This window comes from Prionailurus bengalensis, chromosome B4 (genome assembly GCF_016509475.1).
Source record: "Prionailurus bengalensis isolate Pbe53 chromosome B4, Fcat_Pben_1.1_paternal_pri, whole genome shotgun sequence".
NCBI lineage: Eukaryota > Metazoa > Chordata > Mammalia > Carnivora > Felidae > Prionailurus > Prionailurus bengalensis.
In genome coordinates this window covers 34,014,179-34,032,703 of record NC_057358.1, presented here as the reverse complement: position 1 = coordinate 34,032,703, position 18,525 = coordinate 34,014,179, and the positions used below count along the sequence as shown (strand labels likewise).

Genomic DNA, 18,525 nt, shown 5'->3' with positions numbered 1-18,525 from the left:
TTACACACATATATAGATATCTAAAAGCTTTATTACACATATATATATTGATGCCTAAGCAACACAATGTTCCATTTTCCTTGAGTTTGAATATATTTTGACTCAACATTATGTTTCTAAGAGTCACCATATTGTGACATGCTATAGTTTGTTCATATACAACTGATGAATATTATTTCATTGTATGCATTGATTACAGCTTATGCACCCATTCTTCTGTCCATTGGGTTGAGTGCTTGGATTTTTTCCCCATGTTTTTGCTGTTGTAAACAGTGTTGCTGTGAACATTCTTGTATACATCTCCAGGGACATGTAAGAATTTCTTTTGGAATTTTTGGGTTGAGGTTAAGTGAATGTTTAACTTTATAAGATGATGCCAAATTGTTTTCTCAAGTGATTATACCATTTTACACTCCTCCCCTGGTAGTGTATAAACGATCCTATTTATCTATGTTCCTTCTAACATTTGGCTCCATCAGAATTCTTAATTGTTGCCAATTGAATAGTCAAATGCGGTCATGATTTGCATTTCCCTGCCTACTAGTGACTAGTTACTTTTTATAAAAATTAAAATTTTGGAACTTTTACACTTTATTCCAGTCCTAGTTTGGGCTCACCTATGCAAATCTGCTTATATAATCCTTTGTACACTTTTCTTCACATTCTCCTCCTCTAAAACCACTGATCTTTTTTGCATGTTACCTGCCTTGCCTCAAGATGCCCCTTATTTCAAACCATACCCTTTTTTCTTTAATAAACCCAATTCCTAACTTGCTTTTTTTCCATGAAAATATGTCCTTGTGAGCGTAAATGAACTTAGGTTATTTCGTTTAGCCATTGAGTTCTGATGGATCGCTCATAGCCCGCTGGTCAGAGTATAAACTGGTGCAAGGCATTTAGCAACATATATTAAGAACCTTAAACTTTGTACACTTTGACCTTGTCTAAGAGTCTGTCCTAAACCTTGATTTTATGTCTGGTTGTTGCTGATGGTCAGATAACTTAGAGGGCCACAGATTTATTTGCTTGGGGACAGGGGGACAACTGAGGAAATCTTGCATATATGCCCCTGAGTGGAGAGCAGGGAGACATAGAGAAGACAGTGTAGTCTATGCTCCCCAGCTTAGACCTGGGCACAGGATTGAGAAACCTGGGCAGAGAGCAGCTGCAGGCAGAAGTTGAAATCCTTGCAGAAGGAACTTGATGAAATCGAAGGGCACAAGGCAGTGGGAGGAGCTGGCCATGCCTCACATTTCCATATCAAGCCCCAACTTGGATACAGGAGGAAACCTTGATTGTTTCATTGATTGTTTCATCCAGCAGTGTCCTGCAGATACTTGGTGGATACTCTGGGGTGGGTAGAGGCAGGGTACAGTGGTTGTCATCTTATTCTAAAACATATGAGAGACTCTTCTTGAGATTCCAAAATATGCTTGGGGAACATTTATAGGTGGCTGACGTCTGTGTTGTCAGGAGAAAGTAAAAGACTAGGGGAATTTGGGTTCTGTGGTTAATGTAATCTCATTTATAGCTGAGTTTTATTGTGTCCCTGGACCTTTAGTTTGCATGGGAAACATTGAAAAGGTAGAGAAGAGGTTTTTGCCTTAAAATGTTCAGTGTAGCATTTGTTATAGTTGTAAAAAATTGAAACAAAAAACAACCAGAATACTTAGCAATGTTTTATTGCTATATTTGTCATCAAAAAGTATTTATAAAGAGGGATTCGTGGATGGCTCAGTTGGTTAAACATTCAACTCTTGATTTCAGCTCAGGTGATGATCTCATGGTTCGTGAGTTCAAGCTCCTCATCGAGCTCTGTGCTGACAGTGCAGAGCCTGCTTAGGATTCTGTCTCTCTGTCTCTCTCTGCCCCTCCAATGCTCTCTCTGTCTCTCAAAAATAAATAAACAAATAAGCTTTGATAAAAGTATTTATAAAGAGCTTGGGAAAATTCTTGTTATGATGTGAAATGAGAAAAATGTAAAATATCAACCATATCAAAAATATATGGGAAAAAAATTGATACATACCAGGTAGTGATTATCCCTAGGTCCTGGGATTATGAGTGATTTATATTTTCTTTGTTTTACGTTTCTGCATTTTATAAATATTTGTCATAAGTTAGCATTATTTGAAAAATAACAGTATTAAAATTATAATATATATATATACATATATATATATATATATATATATATATATATATATTCCTTAGTGGGTATTTGTGTATGTATAAGGGTTTTTCTTTTCTCCAGAAACAGCAGTGATTTCTTATTCCATCTGCCATGTTAATTCTCCAGAACACATAATTCAGTGGGACACAGTCAAATTAATGTGAATTAATGTGAATTAATGTGAATATTTAGAAGGAATCAAAGGCTTCATATTTGGGAGGAAACAAGAGATCTCACCCTCCACCTACTGTTCAATTCCTTTCTACACTCTATTTCTTTCAAGGGATAGCCCAGCCTCTGCTTAAGTATCTATATAAGGAACAAATTACTGCTTCTGGAGTTGGCTTGCTGGCTGTGAGAAAGTTCTTATTTATTTTGAAGTGAAGTCTATTTCTTTGTAGTTTTCACACATTAGGTATTTTGATCTCTTCCACCCCCATGCCCCAAAGACAAGAAATCCAATTAAATCCTATTATGTCTCTTCCACATGATAGCCTTTTAGCTATTTGAAAACATTTCTTTTGTTCCCTGCAAGTCCCCATTTGTTAATTCATTCATTTGTTCAGTGGTTATTTATTGAATGCCCACTGTGTTCTGTGCAAAGGGAAAGGGAATCAGTTAAAAGTACACACTCCCTGACTTCCAGATGCTCACAGTTTTAGGGTCTCAGGTCAGATGCTGAAACTCTGAGATGTGCATGTGGGAGGTTTACTGGGGAGTATCATTGGGAACAACACCTGGGAAAGGTGAGGGAGGAGTTGAGCTGCCAAATACTTGCAACAGAGAACTCAGTTGCTCTTAAGGGGAGCTCTGGGGCTAGATGACTCTTCAGAGCTATTTCACCATGAGGCAAGGTGGTAAGGCTTTTATATATACTCCCTATTGTCCAGTCATTGGATAGGGATAAATTTCTTCTTGCAGTAAATTAATGGACAGGGACTCATTGGGGAGCTGTCAACCAGTGCTCCCCTCAGCCTGAGAAATGGTGTCTCTCCTGTAGGAGGAGTCTGAGTGGTGCACCACTGTAGAGTACAAGTGGAGAGATAGCTATTCCCCACAATAGAACATAATGAACCAATTATTTGAATAGCTCTGAGTACAAAGTGCATGGACACCTAGACAGCATGTAGGCCTGTTGGAGGAGCCAGGACAGGCTTCCCAGGAAGTCAAGGGTATGTATAGCAAGGAGAGTCCTTATGAGCAGCCTTCAGGTGGTAGAATTGACAGTCCTCAATGATTGTTTGGGCTGGAGGTGAGGAGCAAGGAGACACCTAGGTTTCTGGTCTGGACCCCCTTGGTGAACGTTGTGCTTTTTTCCAGAATAGAGAACCTGGGGGAAAGAGAATATGGCAGTCTGGTCTGAAGAGGAAAAAATGGAAATGTGGGGGACAAAAGCAAGGAGTGTCTAGCCTAGCTGTCATTGCTAGCCCTAGAACTTTATAAGCCAAACGTTTCTTTCCCTCTAAGACTTGGCTGTTTGGAATCAGAACTGATCACATGAATATGCTTTCCCTCTTCTCTTACCTACCTGTGGTGTGTTTTCACAGAGCTCCCACCAAAGCTGACTCATAAGAGCTCTTCCTGGAAGTGTGCAGTCCTGAAGACAGGCCAGACAGCTCATGGCCTGGGAATTTTGGAGTGATCAGTAAAGGGTCAGGTGTTGGGGTTCCTGAGGAAATTTGCCAGTGCATCCTGGCTGAGTCTCAGCATTTCTCAGCAGAACTCGTTGAGAAGAAGGAAGAAAACAATATGAAGAGGAAGAAGGAGGAGCTAAGGGAGCGCCTCAGTGCCTTGGACTGCCCTCATGGTCATTAGATCTCTCATATTTTTTCTCTTTTTCACTGCATAGAAATGCTTTGCTCATCTACTGTACCCTGGAGCAGTAAAGCTTTGTGTTTAATGACTCCTGATTTCTTGTGCCTTTATTTCTGCATCTGTAAAATAGGAATAATCATAGTACTGAGTGCATAAGGTTGTTGGGAGGGGTAATTGAGATAATCTGTGGAAACTGCTTTAAACTAATGCTTAGCATATAGTAGCAGTCAGCATTAGTTCCTGCCTTTGCCGTTACACCTATGTGCTAGCCTGTCTTGAGGCAAGGTGCTCCTGCCAATTCAGGAGCTGAAATCTGTGATTACTTGCTGTCCCTGGATTTTTTTCTTAATGCCCTATCTCATATACACAAAAACCCTTTCCCCAGGAATGCTGAGATTAGTGGTATTCCCTCCCTCTTAAATTACTCACCTGTGTAGTCTGCTGAGCCCAAGTTGGGTTGGGATAAGAGAGGTTGGTTGCTAGTACATTAGGAAAGTGCTATCTTTTGTTTTTCTTATCTTTTTAAGTTCTTTTGGCTTCCAGCCTCTGGAGATCAGCCTAGATTAGTGAATCTCCCCCAGAGATTTTTTTTTCTGATTTCCTTCAACCACATGGTAGGGACTGAGCAGGGGACTTTCCAGTGGAGTCTGAAATAGACTAGCTAAGAAATTACTCTTATCTCTGAGCTCCATAGGTGCCCATTCTGACTCAACTCTGTAAGGAACAACTTGAGTGGGAGGAACTCATAATGCTTCCAGTTATGCTTCCTATAATGTTTCTTTCTTTGCCTTTGCTCTTATAACAATTGCTTGTACTACTCATTTGACACTGAGTAATACTCTTTCTTGTGACAGCTCTCTTTTCCTATTAAGAGTTTTACTCCTGTTTCGCTTTTCAGAGTCCAATGCTTTATCTCTCCTCTCCAATTTGTTTGGATGCTCCTTAGTGAAATATTTGTACCTCTGAGAGTATTTTTCAGGATTTTATATCCTTAGATCTTAGAAAAACATTTGATTTTTGTTAAATCCTGTAGCTTGCCCTTGTCCTCAGTATTTTTTTCCCTCTTTCTTATATAGGCCCGGTTGGTTTACACAACATTGGACAGACCTGCTGTCTTAACTCCCTTATTCAGATATTAATTATGAATGTGGGCTTCACCAGGATATTGAAGAGGTAAGGCTGATAAACATGTGTATTTTACATTTTCAAATACTCAATTTTTCACAGTGACTTTAAGTCTTCTTTTGAAAGTTGCCAGAGAAAAGAACTTGTTCTGCACATTCTAGAATACACACTATAATCACCTAAGATGTTTAAAAAGAAATATAAATGCCTGTTTCCACCACCAGATACTTGGTTTCAGATGGTCTGGGGTGGGGCTTAGGCATTAGACTCCCCAGGTGATTGTAAAGTGCAGCCAGGATTGACAGCCACTGATTTGGTTAAAACAGTGTTGGGACTAGACCAAATTCAGAGGAGTAAATCAATGAATAGGTCCTTGAGTCTCTCCATTGAGCCCTCTCAAACAGAACATGAACACACACAAAGTGTATATGTGTATGTATATATATTTACATATGTATGTACTTTATCACACATTATTTTAAAAGATGTTTATTTACTAATTAATTTTGACAGAGAGCGTGAGCAGGGTAGGGGCAGAGAGAGAGAGGGTGAGAGAATCCCAAGCAGCGTGGAGCCAAACGCAGGGCTCAAACTCACGAACTGTGACATCATGACCTGAGCCAAAATCAAGAGTTGGACACGTAACCAACTGAGCCACCCCAGGCCCCCTGTAATTAGTTTTTAAATAAGGTTTTCTCTTGTCCCTAGACTCTTTTTTTAAAGTTTAAATTCTAGTTAGTTAACATACAGTGTAATATTAGTTTTAGGTATACAATATAGTGATTCAACACTTCCATACAACACCCTGTGCTCATCACAAATACACTCCTTAATCCCCTCACTTGTTTCACCCATTCCCCTGTCCCCACCTCCCATCTGGTAACCATCAGTTTGTTCTATGTAGTTAAGAGTCTGTTTCTTAGTTTCCCCTCTCTTTTTCCCCCTATGATTGTTTGTTTTGTTTCTTAAATACCACATATGAGTGAAATCATATGGTATTTGTCTTTGACTGACTTATTTTCACGTAGCATAGTACTCTGTAGCTCCATGTTGTTGCAAATGGCAAGATTTAATTATTTTTTATGGCTGAGTGATATTCCATCCTGTATGTATACCATATCTTCTTTATCCATTCATCAGTCAGACACCAGGGGGGTGTTTCCATAGTTTGGCTGTTGTAGTTAATATTGCTATAAATATTGGGGTATATATATCCTTTTGAATTAGTATTTTTGTATCTTTTGGGTAAATACCTAGTAGTGCAATAGCTGGAAGTTCTTTTTTAACTTTTTTTTTAATGTTTATTTTTGACAGAGAGAGAGAGAGAGAGAGAGAGGGCATGAGCGGGGGAGGGGCAGTGAGAGAGGGTGACACAGAATCCGAAGCAGGCTCCAGGCTCTGAGCTGTTAGCACACAGCCCAACGTGGGGCTCAAACCCACAGACCGTGAGATCATGACCTGAGCCAAAGTCAGACACTCAACCGACTGAGCCACCCAGGCGCCCCTCTTTTGAGGAACCTCCACTGATTTCCACAGTAACTGTGTTAGTTTGCATTTCCACCAATAGTGCAGGAGGGCTCCTCTTTCTCCACATCCTTGCCAACACCTGTTGTGTTGTTGTTGTTGTTGATTGTAGCCATTCTGATAGGTGTGAAGTGATATCTCATAGTTCTGATTTATATTTCCCTGGTTATGAGTGATATTGAGCATTTTTCCATGTGTCTGTTGGCTATATGGATGTCTTCTTTGGAAAAATGTCAATTCATGTCTTCTGCCCATTTTAAAATTGGATTATTTGTTTTTTGGATGTTGAATTTTATAAGTTCTTTATAGGTTTTGGATTCTAACCCTTTATTAGATATGTCATTTGCAAATATCTTTTCCCATTTCATAGAATGCCTTTTAGTTTTGTTGATTGTTTCCTTCACTGTGTGGAAGCTTTTTATTTTGATGAAGTCCCAACAGTTTATTTTTGCTTTTATTTCCTTTGACTCAAGTATACCTATAGTATGAAGTTGCTATGGCTGATGTGAAAGAGATTACTGCTTGTGTTATCCCCTAGGATTTTAATGGCCTCAGGTCTCACATTTACATTTTCACCATTTTGAATTTATTTTTGTGTGTCGTGTAAGAAAGTGGTCCAGTTTCATTCTTCCACATGTTGGTGTCCAGTTTTCCCAACAGCATTTGTCGAAGAGATTGTCTTTTTTCCATTGGATAGTCTTTCCTGCTTTGTCAAAGATTAATTAACCATATAGTTGTGGGTTTATTTTTGGGTTTCCTACTCTGTTCCACTGATCTATGTGTCCATTTTTGTGCTATTACCCTATTGTCTTGATCACTACAGCTTTGTAATATAAGTTGAAGTCCAGAATTGTGATGCCTCCAGCTTTGCTTTTCTTTTCCAGGGAAAACTCCAAGAGTTTTCCAGGGTTGCTTTGGATATTCAGAGTCTTTTTGTGGTTACATACAAATTTTAGGATTGTTTGTTCTGGCTCTGTGAAAAATGCTGTTGGTATTTTGATAGGGATTGCATTAAATGTGTATATTACATTGGGTAGTGTAGACATTTTCACAATATTTGTTCTTCCAATCCATGAACATGGAACGTTTTTCCATTTCTTTGTGTTCTCTTCAATTTCTTTTGCCAGTGTTGTATAGTTTTCAGAGTACAGAGTATAGGTCTTGCACCTCTTTGGTGCCTAGGTTTATTCCTAGGTATCTAGGAATCTAGGTGCAATTGTAAATGAGATTGAGTCCTTCATTTCTCTTTAGTTTTTTTTTAAGTTTATTTATTTATTTTGAGAGAGACAGAGACAGTGTGAGTAGGGGAAGGAGAGAGAGAGAGAAAGAGAGAGAGAGATTGAGAATCCCAAGCAGGCTCCATGCTATCAGCACAGAGCCTGATGTAGAACTTGAACTCACAAAATCATGAGATCAAGACCCGAGCTGAAACCAAGATTCAGACACTTAACCAACTGAGCCACACAAGCACCCCTGTTTCTCTTTCTTCTGCTTTATTATTGGTGTATAGAAATGCAAAAGATTTCTGTATGTTGATTTTATATCCTGTGACTTTACTGAATTCGTGTATCAGTTCTAGCATTTTTTTGTGTGGAATCTTCAGGGTTTTCTACGTAGAGTGTCATATCATCTGCAAATGGTGAACGTTTGAATTCTCCATGCCACTTTGGATGCCTTTTATTTCTTTGTGTTGTCTGATTGCTATGGCTAGGACTTCCAGTACTACATTGAATAACAGTGGTGAGAGTGGACATCCCTGTGTTGTTCCTGACCTTCTTCCTGACTGAGAGCTTTTCCTCATTGAGGATGATGCTAGCTGTGAGGTTTTCATATATGACCTTTATTATGTTGAAGTATGCTCCCTCTATCCCTACTTTGTTGAGGGTTTTTATCATGAATGGATGTTGTACTTTGTCAAATGCTTTTTCTGCATCTATTGAGAGGATCATATGGTTCTTATCCTTTCTTTTATTAGCGTTATTTATCACAATGATTGATTTGTAAATATTGAATCACCCTTGCAACCCAAGCATAAATCCCACTTGCTCACGGTGAATAATTGTTTTAATGTATTGTTGGATTTCGTTTGCTAGTATTTTATTGAGGTTTGGATTCAGTTTGCTAGTATTTATTTTATTTGTATCCATGTTCATCAGGGTTAATAGCCTGTAGTTTGCTTTTTTTAGTGGTGTTTTGGTGTCACAGTAATGCTGGCCTCATAGAATGAATTTGGAAGTTTTCCTTCTTTTTCTATTTTCTGGGATCGTTTGAGAAGAATAGGTATTAACTCTTCTTTAAATGTTTCGTAGAATTCACTTATGAAGCCATCTGATTCTAGATTTTTGTTTCTTGGGAGTTTTTTGATTATTCAATTTCTTTGCAGGTTATTGGTCTGGGGGGAGGACAGAGAAAGAGAAAAAGAGAATCCCAAGCAGGCTCCTTGCTGTCAGTGCAGAGCCTGACACAGGGCTCCATCTCATGAACCATGAGATCATGACCTGAGCTGAAATCAAGAGTTGGACATTTAACCTACTGAGCCACCCAGCCACCCGCCCCCCCCCCCCCCATTTGCCTTTTGTTACAGTCTTTGTTTTATAATCCAGTTTATCTGATACAGGTATTGCCACTCCAGCTTTCTTTTGACATTTATTTGCATGATAAATGTTTCTCCACCCCCTCACTTTCAATCTGTAGGTGTCTTTAGGTCTAAAATGAGTCTCTTGTAAGTAGCTTATAGATTGGTCTTGTTGTTGTTGTTTTTTAATCTATTCTAATATCTTAGGTCTTTTGATTGGGACATTTAGTCCATTTACATTCAAAGTAATTATTGATAGGTATTATTTATTGCCATTTTATTACTTGTTTTGTCATTGTTTCTGGAAGATTTTCTCTGATCTTGTCTTTGTCACTTTGGCCTCTTCTTTCTACTCAAAGAGTTCTCTTTAATATTTCTTGCAGGGCTGGTTTAGTGGTCACAAACTACTTTAGTTTTTGTTTGTTGGGGAAACTCTTTATCTCTCCTTATATTCTGAATGGTAGCCTTGCTGGATAGAGTATTCTTGACTGCAGATATTTCCCATTCAGCACTTTGAATATATCATGCCCCTCACTTCTGGCTTGCCAAGTTTATGTTGAAAAATCTCCTTATGAGTTTCCCCTTGTAAGTTAATGACCTCTTTGGTCTTGCTGTTTTTAAGGTTTTTCTTTTTAATCATATTTTGCAAATTTAATTCCAGTATGTCTTGGTATTGGCCCACTTTTGTTTATTTTGATGGGAGTTCTCTGTGCCTCCTGGATATGGATGTCTGCTTCCTTCCCCAGATTAGGGAAGTTTTTAGCTATTTTTCACATACATGTTCTGTCACCCTTTCTCTCTCTTCTTCTGGGACTCCTATAATAAAATGGTATTACATTTGATGAAGTCTTTGAGTTCTATATCTATTCTCATGTTGCATAATTTTGCTTTGTTCAGTTTCATTGCTTTCCTTTACTTTGTCATCTAGGTCATTAATTGTTCCTCTGTTTCTTGCAGCCTGCTGTTCATTGCATCAGACATGTTTCTAATTTCATTTATTGTACTCTTCATCTCTGATTGATTCTTTTTTAACTCTTTTATCTCTGTAATAAGGGTCTCACTGATGTCTGTCATTTTTTTCTCAAGCCTAGTGAATATCCTTATGATTATTGCTTTAAATTCTCCCTCAGGCATGTTACTTATATCTGTTTCACTTAGATCTCTGGCTGTGGCCTTATCTTGTTCTTTCATTTGGGATAAATTCCTCTGTCTTCCAATTGTGGCTAAATCTCTGCCTACTTGTCTGTGATAGAAAAGCCAGTTGTGTCTCCTCTTCCTGAAAGTAATGTCCTAATGAAGAGATGCATGTAGTGACCAGGGCCTACCACTTCAGGGAGTGTCTCTAGTGTATGCTGCATGCCACCTGCTGTTGTGTTTCAGCTGCTCTGTCTTTCAGGCCAGTTGTCTGAAAAGACTCTCCTTGCCTGCTATGGGCAATGTTATTCCCTGAATGTTGAGTTTTAGCTAGTTATGCTCTGGTCTGCTTGTGAAGTGAAACCTGTCACCAACTGCACTGGAACTGAGGTCCTGCAGGACTCTCTGGTTAAGAGGTGTGGTGTGGGCAGAAGTTTGTGCTGGTCTTCTGGAGGAGGGGCCCACCACATTGGGACTGAGACAAGAATGACTGAAAAGAGTTGTGTTACTGGAGCATGGGGGTGTGGGGCATGGTGTATGCAAGTTAGGCAGCTAGTTTTGGTGCTGTGCTGCCCCCCCATAGGTGGTTCTGTATTTCTGCTGAGGAGTGGGGGAGGGAAATGGCACAAGCTGGTCCTTTACTCCCAGAGAAGTGTTCCTGTGAATGCTGCCTCTCGGAGATGCTCTCTGAGAAGAGTGAATAATCACCCTAGTGTGTGCCCTAGGTGCTATTTATTTATTTATTTATTAGTATATGAAATTTATTGTCAAATTGGTTTCCATACAACACCCAGTGCTCATCCCAAAAGATACCCTCTTCAATACCCATCACCTACCCTACCCTCCCTCCCACCACCCCCCCCCCCCCCCCCCCCATCAACCATCAGTTTGTTCTCAGTTTTTAAGAGTGTCTTAAGCTTTGGCTGTCTCCCAACTAACTTCTTTTTTTTTTTTTTCCTTCCCCTTCCCCATGGGTTTCTGTTAAGTTTCTCAGGATCCACATAAGAGTGAAAACATGGTATCTGTCTTTGTATGGCTTATTTCACTTAGCATCACACTTTCCAGTTTCATCCCTGTTGCTACAAAGGGCCATATTTCATTCTCTCTCATTGCCACATAGTATTCCATTGTGTATATAAACCACAATTTCTTTATCCATTCATCAGTTGATGGACATTTAGGCTCTTTCCACAATTTGGCTATTGTTGAGAGTGCTGCTATAAACATTGGGGTACAAGTGCCCCTATGCATCAGTACTCCTGTATCCCTTGGGTAAATTCCTAGCAGTGCTATTGCTGGGTCATAGGGTAGGTCTATTTTTAATTTTTTGAGGAACCTCCACACTGTTTTCCAGAGTGGCTGCACCAATTTGCATTCCCACCAACAGTGCAAGAGGGTTCCCGTTTCTCCACATCCTCTCCAGCATCTATAGTCTCCTGATTTGTTCATTTTGGCCACTCTGACTGGCGTGAGGTGATATCTGAGTGTGGTTTTGATTTGTATTTCCCTGATGAGGAGCGACGTTGAGCATCTTTTCATGTGCCTGTTGGCCATCTGGATGTCTTCTTTAGAGAAGTGTCTATTCATGTTTTCTGCCCATTTCTTCACTGGATTATTTGTTTTTATGGGTGTGGAGTTTGGTGAGTTCTTTATAGATTTTGGATACTAGCCCTTTGTCCCATATGTCATTTGCAAATATCTTTTCCCATTCTGTTGGTTGCCTTTTAGTTTTGTTGGTTGTTTCCTTTGCTGTGCAGAAGCTTTTTATCTTCATGAGGTCCCAATAGTTCATTTTTGCTTTTAATTCCCTTGCCTTTGGGGATGTGTCAAGTAAGAAATTGCTGTGGCTGAGGTCAGAGAGGTCTTTTCCTGCTTTCTCCTCTAGGGTTTTGATGGTTTCCTGTCTCACATTCAGGTCCTTTATCCATTTTGAGTTTATTTTTGTGAATGGTGTAAGAAAGTGGTCTAGTTTCATCCTTCTGCATGTTGCTGTCCAGTTCTCCCAGCACCATTTGTTAAAGAGACTGTCTTTTTTCCATTGGATATTCTTTCCTGCTTTGTCAAAGATTAGTTGGCCATACTTTTGTGGGTCTAGTTCTGGGGTTTCTATTCTATTCCATTGGTCTATGTGTCTGTTTTTGTGCCAATACCATGCTGTCTTGATGATTAGAGCTTTGTAGTAGAGGCTAAAGTCTGGGATTGTGATGCCTCCTGCTTTGGTCTTCTTCTTCAAAATTACTTTGGCTATTCGGGGCCTTTTGTGGTTCCATATGAATTTTAGGATTGCTTGTTCTAGCTTCGAGAAGAATGCTGGTGCAATTTTGATTGGGATTGCATTGAATGTGTAGATAGCTTTGGGTAGTATTGACATTTTAACAATATTTACTCTTATAACCCATGAGCACGGAATGTTTTTCCATTTCTTTGTATCTTCTTCAATTTCCTTCATAAGCTTTCTATAGTTTTCAGCATACAGATCTTTTACATCTTTGGTTAGGTTTATTCCTAGGTATTTTATGCTTCTTGGTGCAATTGTGAATGGGATCAGTTTCTTTATTTGTCTTTCTGTTGCTTCATTATTAGTGTATAAGAATGCAACTGATTTCTGTACATTGATTTTGTATCCTGCAACTTTGCTGAATTCATGTATCAGTTCTAGCAGACTTTTGGTGGAGTCTATCGGATTTTCCATGTATAATACCATGTCATCTGCAAAAAGTGAAAGCTTGACTTCATCTTTGCCAATTTTGATGCCTTTGATTTCCTTTTGTTGTCTGATTGCTGATGCTAGAACTTCCAACACTGTGTTAAACAACAGTGGGGAGAGTGGGCATCCCTGTCGTGTTCCTGATCTCAGGGAAAAAGCTGTCAGTTTTTCCCCATTGAGGATGATATTAGCTGTGGGCTTTTCATAAATGGCTTTTATGATCTTTAAGTATGTTCCTTCTATCCTGCCTTTCTCGAGGGTTTTTATTAAGAAAGGATGCTGAATTTTGTCAAATGCTTTTTCTGCATCGATTGACAGGATCATATGGGTCTTTTCTTTTCTTTTATTAATGTGATGTATCACGTTGATTGATTTGCGAATGTTGAACCAGCCCTGCATCCCAGGAATGAATCCCACTTGATCATGGTGAATAATTCTTTTTATATGCTGTTGAATTCGATTTGTTTGTGTCTTATTGAGAATTTTTGCATCCATATTCATCAGGGATATTGGCCTGTAGTTCTCTTTTTTTACTGGGTCTCTGTCTGGTTTGGGAATCAAAGTAATGCTGGCTTCATAGAATGAGTCTGGAAGTTTTCCTTCCCTTTCTATTTCTTGGAACAGCTTGAGAAGGATAGGTATTATCTCTGCTTTAAATGTCTGGTAGAATTCCCCAGGGAAGCCATCTGGTCCTGGACTCTTATTTGTTGGGAGATTTTTGATAACTGATTCAATTTCTTCGCTGGTTATGGGTCTGTTCAAGCTTTCTATTTCCTCCAGTTTGAGTTTTGGAAGTGTGTGGGTGTTTAGGAATTTGTCCATTTCTTCCAGGTTGTCCAGTTTGTTGGCATATAATTTTTCATAGTATTCCCTGATAATTGCTTGTATTTCTGAGGGATTGGTTGTAATAATTCCATTTTCATTCATGATTTTATCTATTTGGGTCATCTCCCTTTTCTTTTTGAGAAGCCTGGCTAGAGGTTTATCAATTTTGTTTATTTTTTCAAAAACCAACTTTTGGTTTCATCTGCTCTACAGTTTTTTTAGATTCTATATTGTTTATTTCTGCTCTGATCTTTATTATTTCTCTTCTTCTGCTGGGTTTAGGCTGCCTTTGCTGTTCTGCTTCTAGTTCCTTTAGGTGTGCTGTTAGATTTTGTATTTGGGATTTTTCTTGTTTCTTGAGATAGGCCTGGATTGCAATGTATTTTCCTCTCAGGACTGCCTTCACTGCATCCCAAAGCAGTTGGATTGTTGTATTTTCATTTTCGTTTGTTTCCATATATTTTTTAATTTCTTCTCTAATTGCCTGGTTGACCCACTCATTCTTTAGTAGGGTGTTCTTTAACCTCCATGCTTTTGGAGGTTTTCCAGACTTTTTCCTGTGGTTGATTTCAAGCTTCATAGCATTGTGGTCTGAAAGTATGCATGATCTCAATTCTTGTATACTTATGAAGGGCTGTTTTGTGACCCAGTATGTGATCTATCTTGGAGAATGTTCCATGTGCACTCGAGAAGAAAGTATATTCTGTTGCTTTGGGATGCAGAGTTCTAAATATATCTGTCAAGTCCATCTGATCCAGTGTATCATTCAGGGCCCTTGTTTCTTTATTGACCATGTGTCTAGATGATCTATCCATTGTTGTAAGTGGGGTATTAAAGTCCCCTGCAATTACCACATTCTTGTCAATAAGGTTGCTTATGTTTGTGAGTAATTGTTTTATATATTTGGGGGCTCCCGTATTCAGCGCATAGACATTTATAATTGTTCTTCTTGATGGGTAGACCCTGTAATTATTATATAATGCCCTTCTTCATCTCTTGTTACAGCCTTTAATTTAAAGTCTAGTTTGTCTGATATAAGTATGGCTACTCCAGCTTTCTTTTGACTTCCAGTAGCATGATAAATAGTTCTCCATCCCCTCACTTTCAATCTGAAAGTGTCCTCATGTCTAAAATGAGTCTCTTGTAGACAGCAAATAGATGGGTCTTGTTTTTTATCCATTCTGATACCCTATGTCTTTTGGTTTGGTGCATTTAGTCCATTTACATTCAGTGTTATTATAGAAAGATATGGGTTTAGAGTCATTGTGATGTCTGTAGGTTTCATGCTTGTAGCGATGTCTCTGGTACTTTGTCTCACAGGATCCCCCTTAGGATCTCTTGTAGGGCTGGTTTAGTGGTGATGAATTCCTTCAGTTTTTGTTTGTTTGGGAAGACCTTTATCTCTCCTTCTATTCTAAATGACAGATTTGCTGGGTAGAGGATTCTCAACTGCATATTTTTTCTGTTCATCACATTGAAGATTTCCTGCCATTCCTTTCTGGCCTGCCAAGTTTCAGTAGAGAGATCTTTCACGAGTCTTATCGGTCTCCCTTTATATGTTAGAGCACGTTTATTCCTAGCTGCTTTCAGAATTTTCTCTTTATCCTTGCATTTTGCCAGTTTCACTATGATATGTCGTGCAGAAGATTGATTCAAGTCACGTCTGAAGGGAGTTCTCTGTGCCTCTTGGATTTCAATGCCTTTTTCCTTCCCCAGTTCAGGGAAGTTCTCAGCTATTATTTCTTCAAGTACACCTTCAGCACCTTTCCCTCTCTCTTCCTCCTCTGGAATACCAATTATGCGTAGATTATTTCTCTTTACTGCATCACTTAGTTCTCTAATTTTCCTGTCATACTCCTAGATTTTTTTATCTCTCTTTTTCTCAGCTTCTTCTTTTTCCATAATTTTATCTTGTAGTTCACCTATTCTCTCCTCTGCCTCTTCAATCCGAGGTGTGGTCGTCTCCATTTTATTTTGCAGCTCATTAATAGCATATTTTAGCTCCTCCTGGCTGTTCCTTAGTCCCTTGATCTCTGTAGCAATAGATTCTCTGCTGTCCTTTATACTGTTTTCAAGCCCAGCGATTAATTTTATGACTATTACTCTAAATTCACTTTCTGTTATATTGTTTAAATCGTTTTTGATCAGTTCATTAGCTGTCGTTATTTCCTGGAGGTTTTTTTGAGGGGAATTCTTCCGTTTCATCATTTTGGATAGTCCCTGGAATGGTGTGGAACTGCAGGGCACTTCCCCTGTGCTGTCTTGAATAACTTGTGTTGGTGGGCGGGGCCGCAGTCAGACCTGATGTCTGCCCCCAGCCCACTACTGGGGCCACAGTCAGACTGGTGTGTACCTTCTCTTCCCTTCTCCTAGGGGCGGGATTCACTGTGGGGTGGTGTGGCCTGTCTGGGCTACTTGCACATTGCCAGGCTTGTGGTGCTGGAGATCTGGCATATTAGTTGGGGTGGATCAGCAAGTTGCACAGGGGTGGGTGGGGCAGGCTCAGCTTGCTTTTCCTTTGGTGATCTGCTTCAGGAGGGGCCCTGCGGCACGGGAGGAGTCAGACCTGCCACCAGAGGGATGGATCTGCAGAAGCACAGCGTTGGGTGTTTGTGCGGTGCAAGCAAGTTCCCTGACAGGAACTGGTTCCCTTTGGGATTTTGGCTGGGGTTGGGCGAGGGAGATGGCACTGGAAAGTGCCTTTGTTCCCCAGCAAGCTGCGCTGTGTTGTCCGGGGCTCAACAACTCTCCCTCCCATTGTCCTCCAGCCCTCCCGCTCTCTTCCAGATGTTAAGTCCCGCTTGCTGTCCGAACACACTCTGTCCGGCCCCTCCGCTTTTGCAAGCCAGACTCGGGGACTCTGCTTTGCCGGTGGGCTGCCCCTCTGCCCCGGCTCCCTCCCGCCAGTCCATGTAGCACGCACCACCTCTCTGCCCTTCCTACCCTCTTCCATGGGCCTCTCGTCTACATTTGGCTCCAGAGAATCTGTTCTGCTAGTCTTCAGGTGGTTTTCTGGGTTGTTTAGGCAGGTGTGGGTGGAATCTAAGTGATCTGCAGGACGCTGTGAGCCCAGCGTCCTCCTACGCTGTCATCTTCCTACCTCTGGATGATCTTGATTCCCTAGGTGCTTTTTAGATGGTCGTTTCCATGCTATCTGCCCCCAGTTGTTTCCTTGCCTTCTTTCCAGGAGCAGTATAGGACCCTCTACACTCTATCCCTGCCAAGACCTCTGACCTTTAAAACTCCAAGGTTTAAGCCTTGCTGGTTGCAAGAAGTCATAAAATTCTGCCCCTCATTTTTTCCCAAACCAATGGCTTTGGGAAACGTTCTCCTTGTGCACTCTGCTGTGCGTTTCTCTCTCTCTCCCCCTTCTCCCCAATCATGGTTCCCTCCCCTCCACAGCGTCTGTGATCTGTTTCTCCCCAAACCTCACCTCCATACTTCTTACATTTTTCTAAGTGGCCTCTTCTCTTCCTTTTATTGTGGAGTTTGTTTTATCAGTCTTTAGGTCAATTTCTGGGGTATTTAGGACAATTTGATAGTTAAGCAGTTGTGTTCCTGGGATGAGGTGAGCCTATGGTCCTCCTACTTTGCTTACATCTTCCTTTCTGCCTATCATATATTCTTTTCTGCCCAGTGCTTTCTTTTTTTTCCCTTCCATTGGCATGAGCCTTTCTTCCCAGGACCTAGATCTGTATTTGCCTTTTCATTTTGGAGTACTTCAGCCTGGACATTTTACTGTATGGCCATTTTGCTATGGACCCAGGACCTTCTGCATCTGCCCTTCATTTAAGTTTGACTGTTGGGCAGAGTTGGGAGAGGGGTGAGACAACAGTTGTCTGATCCCCTCTTGAGAGGCTACTCTCTGTAGCCAATTTGCTAACATGGTATTTTTCAACTCGTTTGTACATTTAAGTCATCTGGGAAACTTAAAGTTCTGATAACTGGGCCCGACCATTAAAAATTCTGATTTAGGTATCTGTAAAGTGGCCTGGACATGGATATTTTTGAAAGTTCCCCCAAGTGATTCCAGTATGCATCTAGCATTGAGAACTGTGGTGATAAGGAGGTTCTTATTTGGCAGGATAATAATGGATGTTCTTATTTGGCAGGATAACAGTACCAAGGGGAACAGAAGAGCAAAGGAGAAGTGTCCCCTTCCAGTTGCTCTTGCTACTAGAGAGGATGCAGGACAGCCGGCATAAAGCAGTGCAACCCTTGGAACTTGCCTACTGTCTCCAGAAGTACAATGTTCCAAGTAAGACAGCCCTCTCATCTCTGAGAGAGAGAGGGAGGGGGGATGGTAAGGGGGTAGAGGGGGGGTGAGGGCCTCAAAAATGAGTCAGGAACTGTCCCCTTCTCTTCTTTGTTTTTGGAGAGTTTGTGAAGAGATAGGTGTTAATTCTTTAAATGTTTGGCAGAATTAAGCCCTCTGGGCCTGGGATTTTCTTGTGGGAAGCTTTAAAATGGTTGATTCAGGAGTGGCTGGGTGGCTCAGTCAGTTGAGTGTCCAACTCTTTATTTTGGCTAAGGTCATGATGCCAGGGTTGTGGGATCAAGTCCTGTGTCAGGCTCTGCACTTTGTGTGGAGCCTGATTAAGATTTTTTCTCTCTCTCTCTTCCTCTGCCCCTTTCCCCCACTCGTGC

The 18,525-nt window shown here is 40.5% G+C and overlaps 1 protein-coding gene across 2 annotated transcripts in view; it reads left to right on the top strand.

Annotated features, from left to right (window-relative positions):
• USP18 (ubiquitin specific peptidase 18) overlaps window positions 1–18,525 on the top strand; it is a 51,483-nt gene that overhangs the window by 10,841 nt on the left and 22,117 nt on the right. Inside the window, exons 2-4 of one of the 2 annotated variants that reach the window (XM_043561488.1) lie at window positions 3,721–3,980; window positions 5,065–5,161; window positions 17,991–18,136. In XM_043561488.1, the coding sequence (XP_043417423.1) occupies window positions 3,923–3,980; window positions 5,065–5,161; window positions 17,991–18,136 (301 nt within the window). In that variant the 5' untranslated portion in view covers window positions 3,721–3,922. Of the gene's footprint in view, window positions 1–3,720; window positions 3,981–5,064; window positions 5,162–17,990; window positions 18,137–18,525 lie in introns of those variants that run through there. The other variant, XM_043561489.1, reaches the window with a different exon arrangement.